The 18,482-nt window shown below is 43.3% G+C and overlaps 1 protein-coding gene across 2 annotated transcripts in view; it reads left to right on the top strand.

The window, feature by feature from the left end:
• gnal (guanine nucleotide binding protein (G protein), alpha activating activity polypeptide, olfactory type) overlaps window positions 1-18,482 on the top strand; it is a 47,419-nt gene extending 28,937 nt beyond the window's left edge. For both annotated transcript variants that reach the window (XM_035635769.2, XM_035635771.2), the window contains 7 exons: window positions 10,845-10,899; window positions 11,010-11,083; window positions 13,270-13,328; window positions 14,403-14,523; window positions 14,991-15,121; window positions 15,207-15,274; window positions 15,860-18,482. In XM_035635769.2, the coding sequence (XP_035491662.2) occupies window positions 10,845-10,899; window positions 11,010-11,083; window positions 13,270-13,328; window positions 14,403-14,523; window positions 14,991-15,121; window positions 15,207-15,274; window positions 15,860-16,006 (655 nt within the window). In that variant the 3' untranslated portion in view covers window positions 16,007-18,482. The remainder of the gene's footprint in view (window positions 1-10,844; window positions 10,900-11,009; window positions 11,084-13,269; window positions 13,329-14,402; window positions 14,524-14,990; window positions 15,122-15,206; window positions 15,275-15,859) is intronic.

Genomic DNA, 18,482 nt, shown 5'->3' with positions numbered 1-18,482 from the left:
CCTAAAGCTGCTCAGCATAGCATGCTACATGTCACAAGATTTGCTGCACTGCCTGTGTGTTTTTATTTTGTTTCTAGAGACCAGAGGCTGACACAGGCTGTATTTATTTCGGTCTGTAAGTTGGATCACATTAGAGAGGCCGCATCTCCCCCCTCCCATAGAAAAAGATATGCATTTTGAACCAGTGTTTTATCAAATGTATGAAAAAAAAATAAAAATAAAACCTCTTTGTGCGACACATCAAAATTACAAAATCGTGTCACATGTTCGGCTCGTTTGTAGGTTCCTGTTAATTCCTGGTATTGTCTCGCCGGTCTGGAACGTGAACAGCGTGGCGGAGGAAAATGGGAATTTATGTCCCACTTAAAGATGGAGAATTGTGGCTAAAAATAGATTTTTATTTTTGGGTTAAAATGTGCGTCCATTTTAAAGGACCGACAGAGACACGGAGTGAGTGAGGCTGGTGAATGGCGGATATCTGCGAGTCTGCTGGTGTGTGCCGACTACACACACACACACACACGCACACGCACACACACCAACCACACACACACACACACACACACACACACACACACACACACACACACACACACACACTGCTGTTGACCAGGAGTGTAACGGCACAGACTGCTGGAGGACAGCAGTGGCGCTGCAGGTTCCTTGCCGAGAGATTGTGGAATGGTCGTCCATAGACCCCCTCCTCCTTTCTCTCTCTCTCTCTCTCTCTCCCCTCTCTCTCTCTCCACTGAGGCTCCCCCCTCTCTCCTCCGCTCCCTTTTCTCCCCCTCCCCTCTTCCCACCCACCCCCCTTAGAGCTTATGTAAACTAGCTGTGGAGCCAGGGCAAGCTGAGGCTATTTTTAGCAGCAGCACTGCAGAGCAGAAACTGGCGGAGGGTCACGTGTGCGCAGCCGAATCAAAGGGAGTATCCCGGCAATGCGCTGTAAACAAAGGGAAGGTCAGTAGCAGAAGGTGAGACACAGAACGCCTCTGTGTTGGTTTTGCGTGCGTGCGTGCGTGGGTGCGTGCGTGCGTGCGTGCGTGCGTGCGTGCGTGCGCGTGCGTGTGCGTGTGTGTGTGTGTGTGTGTGTGTGAGCGTGAGTTAGCGACAACACATCGCCTGGCCATACCGTCTCTTCTCTTAATGCCCTGACATAAACAAATCATCACAAGTGTATTAATGCCCCCATATGCTTTCCTGCTCACTGCCTCCCTGTACTCCAAACACACACATACATTACACAGTCACACACACACACACACACGTACACAGTACACGCATACAGTACACACTCACACAGAGAGTGGGGGAGCTGAATTGATAAAAGCGTGGTTTGACATTTTGCTGTCTAATCATGACATGGGCTCCTCACTCTCTCTCTCTCTCCTGCCTATCGGGGCGAGCAACAGCAGACCTGGAGTCTTGCAAAATCCCCCCCCTTCAAAAAACCCCCACATGAGCACGTGTGCGTGGCATGAGCATTAGCGTTGTTTCACGTCACCTTTGATATCGCAGCGCCCGGCTCCTGCTCAAGAGTTTGGCCCTGGTTGTGTGCTGCTGCTGCCGCAGCTCAGGTCGTGGGGCCTTTTAGGCCCGGTTAGCAGTGAGGCTAACAGTTAGCAATGTCCAGCCACACCCAGGCAAAGAAAAGAAGGTCTCCCTCCACCTCGGCCACTAGTCAAACAAACCTCAACTTTCACCTCCCGTGGAATGTGGTCAGAGGGGAGGGGGGGGGGGGGGAGGGGGGGCACAGGGATATTTATAGAAACCTTTTATATTTCTCTGTCACGGCGGTTTGCTTCCCTAGACAGATTGAGCTGCTGTTGCCTGTTTCACCGGGCTAGGTTGAAGGAGGTAGCTCGGAGGCTAACTTAAGTAAACATCCGGCTCCAGCATAGACGCTTTTGGTTGGGTGATTTATGGTCGTGGGCGTTCTTAACCTGGGATTCTGGAGCATCTCAATACTGATAACCGCTGAATAAATACTGGCGCGCATCTATCTTAAAGTGTCCTGACAAGATAATATGCAATGTCAGGGGCGTATCTGGTTCCTCTTTGTGTGCCTTTGTGGTTCTTCACAGTGATAGTGTGCTGTACTCAAAACCAATATTTATTTAGAAATCTAATTCCAGTCCTCACTTTGTGTTTTTACAGCTGCTACAGGTTAAACAAAGGCGTAGTGTTTACATGTTCCTTTGTGCATATTAGTAATTATATTTATTTAGTAATGTGTCTTCCTGTGTCTGCTGCAGCATCAACACTGGAAACTTTGGCTAAACGCGTAACGTCTTCTGATTCTGTGGATTCTTTTTTAAAAGGCTGTTACAGACATGTGTTTATACAAGCATTTGGGTAATCTGTGTACCAGGGCTGTATGTTATATATACTGTATATTGTGTTTTTATTGTTTGTTACGTACAGTGATTTTAGACTTTTTATGTATTACCCTTTCTATTTTTTTGTCTGTGAAAAATGCTATACAATCAAACTTTACTAAAACTAGTCAATTAATTGATAAGTTGATAAACACCACATTAGTTTGTATTAGTTTGGTAATTGAGTAATCCTTCCAAGTACTTTTTTTTCAAATGAAAATATGTCTTAATATCTAATTTACTTTATTTTGGGGCTAAATAAATTAGGCCGTCCACCTACGTCCAACTAGACACAACTTTTTGGAAGCAGCCAAACTCTCCAACAAGTCCTCCAACACACATGGCGGTCTCTTTTGTGTGTGTGTATGTGGTTAAAAATGACCAAATTGATTGTTTCCTAGACAAGCGTCTCATCTGCCGGCGACGGGAGGAACGCCGCGATTACCTTTCGCCTCAGTCACGAGTCACAGCTACAGTTTGCTTTCAGAACCTCCACATTGGATGGTGTATGAAGTGTGGGCCAATGGTTGTGGCTGTATTGTTGTTGTTGTTGTTGTTGTTGTTGTTGTTGTTTTTTCGTCAGCTCTCCAGTGCACAGGGTAACTTTACTCAGTCGTTTCTTGTTGTGTAATCAGGGGCTGTTTTCACTGGACTTTGCGACACCTTGCCAAAGGGAGGAGGGGAGTTGTGGACGTTGCGAGGCCGGAGGTGTGTCTGGTGAAGTAGAGGCTCAACTGAGGGGCTGCACCACTGTGAATCATGCAAGGCTTCTCTAGTGGGAGTCCCTAGACCATTAGTTTTCATTCAGTAATTCATCAGTTAAGATTTTGGTCAAAAAATGTCAGCAAACTGTGAGAAATGCCCATCGTATCCTGGAAGCAAAAGATGATGTAGTTAATGTGTTTGTGTGCTTTGTGAACAAAACCATAAATATTTTCAGTTTAGTATCACAGAGGAGGCACATTTCTTTTTGCTTTTAAGAAGCTGGAACCAGAATGTTAGGCATTTGTGCTTGAAAAAATGAATCAGAAAAGTTGGATTAGTTCATTTTTTTGTCTGCTGCAATCAAGTATATTCAGAAAGTGGAGATGAGAGCGATCACCCACAACACATCTTCAAGAGTTTGGTGCATTTCACAACACATATCTTAGAGCCGTGTGTGAGTGGAGTGAAATGAGGAGAGTTGTGTATCAGCTCAGGAACTAATTCTACCGAACAGCAAACTGAGTAGTAATATTTTTTTTTTTTTACAACGAGCCACTGGAATAATCTGCAGTACCCGTGTCGGTCCTCCGACCCTGTTCTCACCTGTGTGTTCTCCGTATAATGACACTGTACGCTCAGTAATCTGTACGGATAACCCACTAATCACCAACACATCAAATCACCTCGGCTCCATTTCCCCTGATCGGCTGGTGTTACAGACCCGACAGAGTCAAACAACTTGGTCATTTGCGCTGACCTAGCCGCCTGCTACCCTCTAAATTCTTGATTTGGCTTTGTTACTACGCCGGTCACAACATCGCCATAGTTACCACTGGGCCATAAAGTGTCATTTTCCAGCGTGCCTCACCGTAGCCGGGCCCCCATCTCATGGGACTCCCTATTGACAGCTCTGTGACTTATAACATCCTTATCAATTATCCCCATCGTTCCGCTCTCAACTCGCATAACCCTGCGCGGCTAATTTATCACAACTGACACCGCGTCGGCCAGGTTGTGACAGAATTTGCTCACTTTGTGGCTCTTTTACACACCAACAGTCCTCTCTTTACTGTAAATTACTTGACTTTTTGGTTGTGTACTTAAAAAAACGACGGTGACACCGTCCGTAAGTAATCCGTCTTCATGAGCCTTCAATTTTTTGTCGTTACCTCCCACCAGACGCACACACGGACAGTGACACACATACGGTGTGGAAGGCGAGAGCGCGGAGCATCGTGGTTCTGCTTTGTGTTGATGTATGGGAGAGTCTGGGAGTGGAAGGATACAAGTGCAGCCTGGCTTAGGAAGAGACGGGGGGGAGAGATAGAGAGAGAGGAGTGGTATGGACTGACTGGGGTTGCCATGGGAACCCAGCTGCTAAAAGCAGGCAGGGTCAGTGTGGAAGAGAAGGCTGTGTGCAGCAGGAGCGAAGGGATGCCACCGGGAGGCCTGTCTGTGAACTACACAAACATCACCCGGGCCTGCACAGCTCCCAGTTCTGACTGAATTATCATCCCGACAATCTACACATTTAAAATCTTTAAATAGAACCAGATCAACTCGTCGTTTTCATTTTAGAATTTCTTTCCTCCTGTGTAATTACGTCGGGTGACCTGTCCAAGCCACCGCAGCTCGGATCAGGGTTACACAATCTGCACCGATGCTTCAGACGTCCCTGTCTCTTTCCCTCCGCCCCTGAAATTAGCCGTTGCGTATTGAGTTTTGATTAGGAAGAAAAGAGGAAAACGCTCATTTTCACCAGGTCACCGCTTGATTTCCTGGCGGAACAACTAATTTCACATGGAGGCAGTTGTTTGCGGGGCGAGAGAATAGAAACCTGCTCGATATCATTGATCAGGCTATTTTTACTTGCTTTTTTTTTCTTCTATTTTTGGCACTCGACTAATTCAGTAGCTGACAGATAGTATATCGATGTCGGCCTTCAATATTATTTAGAGAAACCCATAGGTCGGTGTCACTGTGAGAACTGTAGTCGGGAGCTCCACAGTGGGACGTGGCTCAGGCCCCGCTGTTGCTCCAACGCGGATTTTGGGGGGATGAGTCTATTTTTAAGCCGAGGTAATTTAATGGTCCACGTCGACACTGAACAGAGACAAAAGGGCATCGCCATGTATTTTACATTTTTATACAACACCTTTCAAAACCACCACTTGATGCGGGCCCTGCGAGGCGAATTGGCGGCCTTGAGATAGAGCAGGCACTTTTGTTTACACAAGATTTGGTTTGACTTTAGCGAGTGTCTCCATTCTCGCTCCTATATTTAGGAAGTACCCACTGAGCCGTTTGATGGATTCGTCTAGTTTCAGATCCATCTTCCAAACGGCGCAGTGTTCCTGTTTGGATGGATGAGCTGAACCCTGGGCTCAGATCTTTCCACCAGGTGACCGGGGATCCTGCGCAGCTCCACCTTCGCTCTGTCCCGGGCCGCACGTGGCCTTACGTGACGAGCTTTTGTTGTGCGGCTGTATTTGTTTCGGATACTGGGTGTGCACAGAAGACAAGAAGCACAGGGAAAGAGTTTTTCAAGCTGAGATATTAGATTACAGTTTGACGAGCATAAAACTTTAGGGACGATCCGAGTAGAGCTGAAATGATTCTTGTAATCGTTACAAGAAAAAAATGTAATTGATAATGATCTCTGTTCTGTCAAAGACATTTTTATTGTTATTTTTATTGTTAATAAGTTCTCATTGACGAGTATGTTCATTTATTGACAGATAATGAATGTTTTCTTTAGTTGCGGCGCCAGGCAGGAGATTTGAAAAAACACTGGATTTTGTTTGTTTTGTGTCTTATTTATTCTGTTCTGTTCTACTGATGAGCCGTCGACGCTCTTGACTGTCATGTTATTTTTCTTATATTTTCTTTTGCACTACCTGGACATCATTTGTTAGTCAAACAGTGTGGTCGGTTAACCGGTGCTATTTGCCTTCAGTTTCCCGTAAATTAACTTTGAGTTAGTTTAACTGGTGCACTTTTTCAAGGTGTAAATATTGTCGCTCAAACTGTTTATCATCCCAAATTAATGTCACGATTCGTTATTTCTCTTCTCTGCTCTCTTGACGAACCGTTGTGAAACACAACGGAGCTCCGGTAAATATATGATTTACCAAAAAAAAAAGGTTTAAAAATGAAGCTTTACCAGAGTGATAGTGCATCGGCGAGTTTTAAAGTGCTGTCACCAGTCAGTTGGAGACCGAAGTGAAAGTCCATTATGTCGGCCCGAGCGGCTCAAAATATGGAAACTATTGATCCGATCCTCTGCTAATTAAAGATGGTCCACTATTTGTAAAAAGTCAACCCAATTATCAAATGAGCGCATGAGGCTGGGTGCTGCTGGTTGGTGTGAAGGTTGACTGACTGTCCGGGGCGGGGACGCTTTTTTTTCTCCAGCCGTACTCCAGCAACTTTTTCCCTTTATTCACAAGGGGATCTTTGTTTTTGGGACGTTTGCTGCTGTCTTGATACATGCGTTTTATTTTGGTACAAATCTAAATGCAGAGTGGCCTCTTTATCTTGTTGGTGGCTTTATTTCTAATAAGGCCTGTTTGCTCATTTGTTTGTTGTGGCTCTCTGGAAGCTCGTACCAGCGCTCTGGTTCAGGAGGAAGTCCCCATTGAGGTCGGTGACCCCTGCCATCACCACCATCTTCCCTCTACCCACCCCCCCCCTTTCATGCTTGTGTCTGTGTTTTTATGGAAAGATGAGACCAACAACATAGAAAGACCAGGCCCCAGTCAAGTGATACTGTCCACAACAAAGCCTATACATAGCAACGCAGACTGGGCCTGCAGGACGAGTACAATGTGTTTTGGCTAAATACAGAAACAACCCAGCCCTGCTGACAGAGAGAAAGAGAGACAGAGAGAGACTATCAGACAAGATAGTAGTGGAGTAGTAAAAGCCCTCTTGAAGTGGGTGGGTCAGCTTGCATAAAGATAAAAAGATAAATGGGAAATTACAGGTGGATGAATGTCGGTTGATGGTCGCAAAGCAGTCTTTTAATACGGAAAAACTAAGACAAATTCATCATCAAAAATCATACATTATGGTTGGCTCTAGGTATTAAGAAAGGAAGAAAAACCTATGGCGTCTTATTCGTCTTGATCTAGAAACATCACATGAACAATATAAACCTATACATGAACCACGACAACAACCCAGACTGCAGGTTTCCCCGGACCCGAAGCGCAGCTCGACCGGAACAGAGCCGTCACTGAGAACCGCACCTAAAACCTTCTGATCCTGGCGGCCTCTTCATAATCAATGTTATCTTCATACCCTGTTTTTTTCCCTTCTGTACTGTTCAATTGTTTTGTTTTTTCCATGCTTGGGTACAAGGTACTATATTTGGCTCTCCAGTGCTCTAGCAATACTACTTCTGTCACATGGCAGTCACAAAGTGCTCAGTAATTATAACCTTGCTAGGTTTCTGCAGGGGAAGGCTCGCTAAAAATACCCCCACATTGTTGCAGCGGTGGGGGCGAAAAGCTGGAGGTTTTTGAGGTTTTCGCCCTATGTTTCCCTGTGTGAATGCACGTCTGTGTCCGCTCAGGCGAGGGGTGGGTGGGTGTGTGTGTGTGTGTGTGTGTGTGTGTGTGTGTGTGTGTGTGTGTGTGTGTGTGTGTGTGTGTGTGTGTGTGTGTGTGTGTGTGTGTGTGTGTGTGTGTGTGTGTGTGTGTGTGTGTGTGTGTGTGTGTGTGTGTGTGTGTGTGTGTGTGTGTGTGTGTGAGAGATGCTCCATATTTACGTCTTTCCAAACGCAGTCGGATTGGTGTGCTGGTCGTTTTAGAGAAGGGTTAATTGAAAACAAAAACAAAAAATAGAGGCAATAAATTGTGTGACCTAGTAAACAAATGCGTTTCTTGAACCAACGTTTTTGTGCGACTGCAAAGCCGAGAGACGAGTCACGACTGATTTCAGGTTATCTTTCTTTAAGCAGACACTGTGTTGTGTTTTGTTTACATTCATATCATTTATCTTCTAAAAAAAAAAAGCAAAGTTGATTAACTGTACGGAAAAGAAAATCTGCAACTATTTAGATAATTGATTTAACGTTCAGTTCATTCAAACATGTCCGACGTTTCATTTCTCAGTTTGTCCGAGTTTGTTATTAGATTAGTGTGACAGGCGTATCATTTCAGGAGTGATGGTCTGTTAATTGATTGATTGATAATATATCAATGAGGTAAAGGCTGCAACAATTGATTATATCTACATTGAATATTTCTGATGAAATAAAGAGAAAATAAAGAAAGGTCTTCATTTTGGGACTTTTTCTTTAATCGTTGCGTCGTCTTTGCGACATATTGAATACTTCTACTTCCTCTGGTGTCTAAAAATTATCCACGAGAAGGTGGAAATCAAAAATTCTTCAACTGAACCGCTCACAGCTTGAAAGAATATGAGTCAAACAAGTCGTTCGACCGAGCCAGTGTCTTTAAGCCTCAGGTGCAGGTGTGTCCTCTGAGAGGTCAAAGTTCAGGTTCACCAGTTCAGTTTTGCTGCTTCTGGCCAAAAAGTAACAACAGGTCGAAGGTCAGGATGATGTACTGCAAGTTAGAGGCTTCCTGGCCTCTGTAGCCTGAAAGGAGTTGTGGGAATTTGTACGTACTAGATGACTGATCAGCCTGCAGGGAAATCACTTGGTCCCATGTATCTCATCTGGTTAATAAGTACACAGTGTTGTGTGAGATAAAATAATTTGTAGATATGACTATCAGAGGCTCTAGTTAAGTATTTCTGACCTTTACTCGTCATTTTTGTGACAATTTTAATGACTCAAGTCAATAAAAGTGATTTAAAACTGAATCTTTAGATCTTAAACTGATAATGTAATTACATGGTCCTTTTCTTTGTACGTCCTGTACGTTGTTGCGTCCTGCTGCACGCGAACATGAACTCTGTGAGAAAGTCGAGCGCTCTCTCTCAGAGGAGCAGCCTCGCTTCTTCCTTTTGTGCGAGAGGCAGAAATAAAGTCGGCGCGATGGAAACATTGTTGTCAGAGCACATGAGCAGTGTCTCTGTTACCTAACGGCTCATAATGGAGCATTCATGCTCAGTCATTTAATTCTACATGGGTGTGTTAGGTGTGCTACTTTTTTTTTTTTAAGGGGTCGAATTGAACCAGAACCCGACGGCGACGACCCCAGGCGGAGGCCGTACGAGCCCCCCGCACGGAAACCCAAACCCCCCCGACCACTAATCTTTTACGTGCATCGGGTTTCTTGCATGTTGCAGTCGTGTTGTCTTGTCTTTAGGGATGGTGAGATACAGTTTGGTCCAGAGTCACTCGACTGTAGGCTGGGAACCTTTCTGTTCGAGAAAAACCTGGCACTCCTTTATCTCTTCTGTTGAATCTTTGACTGACTTAACTCTCACTCTTTCTTTCCAATAAAGTTGTGTTGTGGTGTCTGGTCGCTAACATGGCGGTGACCTGGACAACTCCTTATTTCTGCATTTATTGTTTGTTTGTTTCTTTGTTGAGGAATATTCCAGGGTAATTGATATTGCACAAAAGAGACAGAGATACATTTGTCCAGCCCAGGACAAGGGAAACTGTGTTTCTGTGAAGCTGGAACCACCAAATTTGGTCTTTTTGTTGAAAAAAAGAATCATAATAAAATGATACAAAATAAGATTTTAAAAGAGTTGCTGTCTAACTTTCAGTTTAATCCGCTAATCTATTTACAAATTCACCTGAAGTGACAAACTTTTAAAGAGAGTTTTTGTCCGACTTTTAAGGTTTGTTGGCTGTTGCACGTTTGCGTGGGTATTTCTGCTTTCAGTCCCGGCTTGTTTCAAACCCTGGTGCGCTCCACTGTTGCCACCATACTACAACATCTAAGGTAACCGATGCCTAAAATGCCTGAGCTGTTCTTAAGAGACCTATTGAATGTTAGAGGACCCTTTTTATTGATGTATAAATAATGTACCGGTCACATCAAAAGCCCCCTTCTTTTTCCATAGCAGTGTGTTTATACAATCATCGGCGTAGCCTATATACATTCTGGCCCTGGTACCGTCCTTGTCGGGGCGTGTTCACGGTGTGATCCAGATCATCCAGGAGGCCTCAGTGATCGTCTCTCCCTCCCCAGCCTCTCGGCCTGCTGTGCTGCAGAGAGGCCCGGCTGCTGCCGCTGCTGCTGCTGCTGCCGCCGCCGCCGCCGCACATGCTCTCTCAAGTAGTGAAGAGATGGCAACAGCAAGCTGTCTAACCTCCACAATAACCGCCTTATGTAATCACTCTGGCTAGAGACAGACAAAAATAGCTCAGACTGAGCAGGCCTGCCCTCTTGTGGTAACCATCTGCCCGGCCCGCCGAGCCTGCTGCAGGGAGTCGGACATGGCGGCTGCCTCACTGTCGTTCACTGTGGCTCACGTTGAACAGGAACGAAATAGTCATTTCAAACAAGTGATCACAGAGGCTGTGATTGTATTTGAAGATTTGTGATCTAGTTGCAGTCGGTGTATAGGTTCATTTGAATGGATTCATTTGATTTTGGATTGGTTTAGTGTCAGAGGGGCTTTGAGGTTCTGAGAGATGCTCATGGTTTGGTTTTGTCTATCCTGGATTCAGTATTTTTTTGGAGACAAATGTCATATATTTCCTACTTTTTCTTATTATCGTGACATTGTTTATTTTTATGTAGGTTAAACCCTGATAACTTTGTTGTTCCTGCAGCCTAAAGAAATGCATATGGACCTGGATCTGATTCTGTTCTGTTTCTCTCTTTGCAGTTTCCTGGACAGAATTGACTCTGTAAGACAGAGCGAATACACACCAACGGACCAGGTCAGTCAGCTGCCGTTGATCTTCTCCGTACGAGGGCCTTGAATCAATTTCCTCTTTGCTTTTGGTCTTGTTCTTCCCCTAAACTGGATATCTCCTTTGTTTTTCTACAGGACCTGTTACGCTGCCGAGTGTTAACTTCAGGGATTTTTGAAACGAGGTTCCAAGTAGACAAAGTGAACTTTCAGTAAGTCTTTGCTCAACTTTGACTGGGACATAAAACATCTATTTTTATTCATAGTTTATCCTTTGCTATTCAACATTGTTTCCGAACTTGTTCAAAGAAATGCTGATAACCAACTTGTTTACTTCTATGTAAATAAGTAATAATCATAAAACACCCCCTCATACATGTTCCTTTATGACTTATGTCTTATATTTTGAAAGTCAGCAATGTAACTGAGAAAAAATAAACCCAATTTACAAATTCAGAACTTCTGAAACTCAAACTCATTCCCACCCAAACACAGAAATACGAGGGGCTAATGAAAGATATCTTCAGGCAATTTCATTTTTAAAAGGACCTCAAAAGACATTGAAATACTATTTATAAAATGGTTTATAGTAAAATCCCACGTGGGCCTTAGATAGATTTACGAATTTTTAAATCTATTAATTCCTACATCTATTCATCCATCCATTGTTTTGCCTTACAAGGTAAAGGTCATGTTTAGTGATAAATTAATAATATTATTAAAGATAATTGTTGGTGAAATATCTGATAAAAATTCATGTACCTGATAATAAAATTGAGGCCATATTATCTGAACTTGTTCTCATTGATTTTTTCATACTTTGACCGTGAAACAAGTTTTAAATCACATTCTACATGGTGTAAGTGGCTGAGGCTCTGAACATCACTTACACCTGCTACTTGCGAGAAACCACATTCGGCTGCAGAAAAAAACTAAAACTTACTGATAGCACCTAAAAGAAAAACAGTCCTAAATTTAACTTTGTGAACTCTGCAGAAAGCACAAAAGCATAAATCACACATGGAAACGAGTCATCGGTGTTCTTCCACATGATTCTTTCACTTACATCTCCAAAGAAAAGGCAATTTTTTTATAGACATGCCCCCACAAAAGTTTCTGTTCTGTCCACATCTGAGAACACGCTTCACTGTTATGTCACAAAGTCCTGAGACGGAGAGTCTCCAGGCATTATCCAGTTTCTCTTAATAACTTGCATGTTAAAACATTTCTCTGCACCTCCTGTTTGCACAACTGCTGCACAAATAATTACATGTTTTTATTTTTTTTTTAATTCCCTCTTGGGTGTCACGGTTGTATTTACCTTGGCCTCGTGTTAAGAGACTGAAATGTCAATGTCCCTCTGTCACAGTTCTCCAAAACAAATTTACCCAAGAACACAAATGAGGAGGCCAATGGAAAAAAAAAAAAAGTAAAGAGTCTTTACTTTAGATCCAAAAATCCAAGCGGGGCGAGTATAAGTACAAAAGGTTCCCGGGAATCCAAAGAGAGAAACAAAACAAAGGCAAGGTACAAAAACAGAATCTGGCTCAAAAGAGGCAGGCAAAGAGAGCAGAGCTCTGGAAAGAAATGATGGCTCAGAGACAAACCTGGCTGCACCGACCGTTCTGCAGCGGCACAATGACAATAAGGAATCCTGAGTCTTAGGGAACAGCTGAAGAGCAGCTGAGTCTCCCGGTGGGATACACAAGAGTCGGGGGTGAGAGCACGAGCGTGCACGAACGCGACTATAAACTATGACAGTCATCGTAGAGCCTGACATAAAAAGATGTAAAAAAGGAATGGACTGGTGCGATATCTGAGACGGCTCAAAATCGACTGACCGGTGGTTACAAGAGCCGCCGCCGATGGAGGTCAGAGCAAATGTTCCGTAACGGCTTTGATGATGTCAGACGAGATGATCCGTTTGCAAAGTGTCAGACACAACGGACTTATTCTACCATCTGAAACGGGCCTTTGTATCAAATTACATCATCCCGAATGATTGATAATAAAGCATCTGGGACGTGACTTCCCCTTTGGAAGCACACATTATTCAGCTACAAACATCCCGCCGGGGTCACGCAGGGTGCCAACGCAAATAATGCTTTTCTTTATATTCTTTGTTCCTTCATTGTTTGTTCACATTTATCCAGACTGGTCCCATGAAGATGTAGAATCTCGTTTTCGCAGATTTAGCTCAGGACAGAGAACGGATCTTTTTGTCATGATGTGTCTGTAAAGTGCGAATGTTGTCCTGCCAGGATCGGCCACATACATTTCAACCTGTACCTGTCCTGTCCCGGTAGAGAAGTGACCTCTGTGACCACAGGAGGGCAGCATCGCGCGTGTGTTGTTGTGTCTTGAGTCTGACCCAGTGTGTTTTTTGTCTCTTACGCAGCATGTTTGATGTTGGGGGCCAGAGAGATGAAAGGAGAAAATGGATCCAGTGCTTTAATGGTGAGACTTTCAGCTTTTTTTTTCTTCTTTTTTTTCTTCTTGTCTTTTCTTCAAACGACCAAACTATTACATCCTCCAACAACGACACCTCCTCCCGTCACAGCTCTTCTTACTCACTGGTCATTTTTACACACATGTCAGGTGTCAAACAGGTATTCATGATTATTATCATTATTATAATTATTATTATAATATAAAGACACATTATATTGTTATCCCAACAAGTGCAACTCTGAAGTGAGATTGATCACATGTATGATCAGCAAAGGAATAGACATACAGCACGTTATTAATGTTTTTTTATTTAAGTTTGTTAAATATCTTGGAATAAATAACACGAGAAATTTATAATATATTGAATGTTCTGATGAAATGATATTTATTTTATGATTGGCTGAAATGGAAAAAAAAGTCTGCTGTTGGTGGACGAAGTGGTGCATCAGAGATCCTGAAATAATATTAAACTGAGAATTTTGGTACCACGCTAACAAATGCAGATAACGAAGGTGATGAGATGTAAATAAAATCAGGGCTAGATTTATTCTTGTACTCGTGTTTCCACCATTGATAAATGCCCAAAAAAGAATAAGTGGTAACAACCTATTACCTTTAAATGTGCAAATAATGGGCTAAAACTGCTCTTATCATTTAAACTTAATCTTCTTATTCTTGATATTGTCATTATTATTGTCAGACAGAAATCGCATTTTTTTTAAGTCAAAATAAGTTTTTTAGATTGTTTCATATTTAAGGTGACATAGCTGCCTAGGCATGTCGGTAATATGGTTATGTCACTATCTCACAGAAGTATCGTCCGGACCACTGACGATGCGTTTCAGGAACGAAAGTGTCAGGGAGACCAGCTGTCTTTACCGCAGACCCTTTGTCTTTTTAACTTTGCAGACCTTTTACATACACAAACAACCTATATATACACACTAGAGGAAACAGAAAAACTGGGGGTGAAAAAATGGAGTGGGGTTTTCTTTCACTTAATTCCAAAATCTGGCTTTTAGCACCCTGATAAACACAGGATCTGATGTGGCGCCTGTCCTCTCCTTCCTCTTCTCCTAGACGTCACTGCTATCATCTTCGTGGTGGCCAGCAGCAGCTACAACATGGTAATAAGGGAAGACAATAACACCAACAGGCTACGGGAAGCCCTGGACCTCTTCCGCAGTATTTGGAACAACAGGTGAGACGGAAACGCGTGTGCGCGTGCGCGCGTGTGTGTGTGTGCGTGTGTGTGTGAAATTCCTCCTCTGCTGTCATTCCCACGCCGTCTCGCTTTCCACTGTCTTCAATGTTGTCGTTCTGCGAAGGGTCATCTCGAACATCCCAGTGGTTCGACGTCTAGAGAAAGTTTAGGCAAAAAGTTGTAAGTGGTGTAGTGTTTAAATGAAGAATAAACGTGCAGTAGTAACTCTGTAGACCTAAATATAAAGGGTTCAACCAGTGACCATCTGAAGGCAAAGCATGATTCCGGCAATAGACCCCCCCACACACACGCACACACACACGCGCACACAAAAGAAAAGGGGGATAAAAAATGTGTGTTCCTTTAAATTCAGATCCGTGCTGCCTGCTCCCAACCCCTCTTGACTTCACCGTTGATGTTTCTCTCGTCATTAACGGTGTTTGTGTGGACTTGGTGTCTTTCAGATGGTTACGCACTATATCGGTCATATTATTCCTGAACAAGCAGGACATGCTGGCTGAGAAAGTATTAGCTGGAAAATCCAAAATTGAAGACTACTTCCCTGAATATGCTCGCTACACCATACCAAATGAAGGTTTGTGCCTCCATCGAAAAAATTTCATTTTCACCACATTACTGTTATAATCTGTGTATAAACTGTCTGTATGTTGCTCCCTCAGCAACTCCCGAACCTGGTGAAGACCCGAGAGTGACGAGAGCTAAGTTCTTCATCCGAGACGAGTTTCTCGTAAGTGTCTGTGTGTTTGGACTGAATGAGAGTGAAGCAATGATCAGCCGTTTCCCGTTAATTCATAACTCAAGTGTTTCCTACTCGGCGCGGCTGGATCAACGCCAAAATACAAATACCACCTGTGCAGTTAACGTCGAACTCGATAAAACCGCTTCTGCTAACGCCGACCTTCTCGTGAGGACGAGTCGAGTATGGACGAGATGCTGAGCGACGCTGGTTTAAAATTGCGTCTTCAATCCCTGTAATATTATGACTTTTTTCATGGAACATCTTTATTCTCGTAACATTACAAAGAAGTCTCACTTTTATCTTTTTCTTCAACGTGGCCCTAAAACGCCGTCCTAGTTTGAAACCGGCACTGCACAGGTTTATATTCATTCTCTATTCTTCCCTGTCTTAATGTGATCAAAGTAAAGACACTGGACTTCCCGCTTGGCACGAAATCAAAACATCCACTTGTGTCTCGTGAAAAAAAAACTGAAAATACAAAAGCTGTGGCCAAAATCTCTCCCTCCGTTATTTTTCCTGAATTACACTATGTTAAAAAAAAAAGTAATGCGCTGCTCCTTCTGTACCCCACAGCGGATCAGCACTGCGAGCGGCGACGGCAGACACTACTGCTACCCCCACTTCACCTGTGCCGTGGACACGGAGAACATCCGGCGGGTGTTCAACGACTGCCGGGACATCATCCAGAGAATGCACCTGCGGCAGTACGAACTCTTGTGATGGGAGACCGCCTCCGTCAGCCTTTTCTGTGTTACTTTTTTCCTCCGCCATTGTGCATCCTTGACGAACCCTTCCTCCTCCTCTTACTGCTCCTCCTCTTCCTCTTCCTACTCCTCACCTTGAACCTTCACCCTTCTCCCTTCCCCCCCAAAGAAACCCCCTCAACGACCCCCGACCACCCCTCCTGTCGAGGACTATGAAGTACTACTGAAGTGTGTCAAATACTCTTCCTCTTCTTAACTTCTTAGCTTTTTGTACTTGTTTTTTTTCTTTTTCTCTGAGACCGATTTATCCCCATTTCACCGATGTTAAAGGAAGGCTGGGGAACAAAGTTGTTGTGTGCCGCTTCTTTTTTCTTTCTTTTTTTTCTCTTTTACTCGTTCCTTTCAAATGCCTTGATTTTTGTCATTCCACTAAGCCTTGGGCTACCTCCTTATTCTTTTTTTTCTTCTTCTTTTTTTTTTTTGCCCCTTCGTGTCCTTCTGTTTTTAGTTTTTTTTGGCTTTGTCATTGAACCTGGACTGGTGGGTGTGGAAACATAAGAACACACCTACAGGACCTCAGTGTAGAGGCAGTGTGTGTGTGTGTTAACGTGTGTGCGCGTGGTGACGAGTAGGAGGAACGCCGGGCGAGTGAGCGCATGTGTGTTGATGTTCGTGTGTCACTTGCTGGATAAATGCCGGCATCACCACCATGACCTTTGGCCCCGTTTTTGTTTTATTTCTTCCTCTTTTCTTTTTTTCCTTTTTTTTTTTTTTTTGTGGCCTCCTCCAACCTGCTTCTTCTTCTCTCCGCGTGGAAAAACGACTGGACGCCGAAGAAGAAACCGGAGAGGACAAGGGGAGTGGGAGGGGGAGTGGGAGGAGGGGGACAGAGTGGACGAAGAGATAAATGCACTTTGCATCAGGTTCCTTAATAACTTTTTTTTAATTTTTTTTTTTTATGTTGTTGTTGTTGTTTTTTCTCCAGAGGAAGCATACACACAATGTAGCATCACAAAATATTTATTACCCTGTCACGACGTTAGCTTGCCCGAGCTGCAGGGTGGACCGAGCGGCCGAGAGACATGTGGAGCGAGAGATTATATACGACAGAAATATACGATGACGGCGCGAAGGAAGAAGAAGAAGAAGAAGAAGGATTTAAATGAAGGAAAGGGGACTGAGCTCTGTGCACCTTAGCCCTGCTGCCTCCACGGACTCGGACCTGCCTCCTTTTTCCACACAAACCATCCTTTTGGCTTAGAGATACTGATGGGAGGGCGGGGAGGGGACGGGAGAGATAACAAATAATGTAATGTTCTTATTTTTTTTTCTTTTTTGTTTTTTTGGTAACTTGTACACAGTGCAAGGTCGAATTATCCTGTACAGACTGTAAAATGTAATATTATTTTGTACAACTTAATTGAAAGAAAAACAAATCTACTTGTAGATCTTTGTGCCTTGATTATGGCTGTACCTGTAAATGAGCTCAGATGTAAGTATGTTTTCGACTGCGCTGTACAGCTTGATGTCAAACTCTATCGGCAGCGGAAGACTGCGGGTAGGGGACTTTCTCTGTAGAGTTTAGTTTTTTCTGGTTTATAAAAAAAAAGAAAGAAGAGGAAATGCTGTTTAGTAAAAAATAAAAAATAGGGAAAAAATCCTAAAAACCTGTATACATTATGCAAATTAACCACTTACCTGCAGTGAAGACCAGATGTTGCAGCGCCATGCCTTTTTTTTTCTTTTCTTTTCTTTTATCCTCCTTTTTTCTTTTCTTTTATTATTATTATTCTTTTTGGTTTTTTTGGGGGTTTTTTTGAATTTCACAGCTTTAAACAAAACATTGGAAATCCATTGAAAGTGTCCAAATTGCAACCTGGTGTTGTTTTAATAGGAACCAACGTTTTTTCGATATGAAGTGTGTCTGAGATCTGTACTGATGTGCGTGCCTGTGCGCATGTGTACATAAAACAAACATAGACTCACAGACGCAGTGTGTGTGCGTGCGTGCGTGCGAGCGTGTGAGGGGGCGAGTGTGCGTTGTGTGTGCGTGTGTAAAATTTTATAAATGTATGTACATGTAAATTTATAGGTCTATATAAATATATATGTACAATTATACATGTTTAATTATGTGTGTGCCTAGGTGTACATACCTAATGTATGTATACGGTAAATATGTATACATACACACATAGGAAAGCATGTTTTAGAATGGAGATGAATAAATGAGAGCGTGCAATATTAGTAATTCTTTGGTCCTTTGGAGCCATAACCCGATGGCACAGGCACTATGAATGTGTGAGCAGCACCCAACAAGACAAGCTCTTCTCCTTGTACAAACAGCATCAGCCTTTTTTCTTCTGCTACAGTACACGTCTGTCCCCCAACGAGAGTGAAGTGAGTGCAGGTGCAAGAAACCTTTGTTTGGCCTGGGAGGATGATTTAAATGACATTTTTATTTTCTTTAAATAAAGAGGCACATTAGAGGA

This window comes from Scophthalmus maximus, chromosome 5 (assembly GCF_022379125.1).
Source record: "Scophthalmus maximus strain ysfricsl-2021 chromosome 5, ASM2237912v1, whole genome shotgun sequence".
Classification (NCBI taxonomy): Eukaryota; Metazoa; Chordata; class Actinopteri; order Pleuronectiformes; family Scophthalmidae; genus Scophthalmus; species Scophthalmus maximus.
This window is presented reverse-complemented; position numbering and strand designations above follow the sequence as displayed.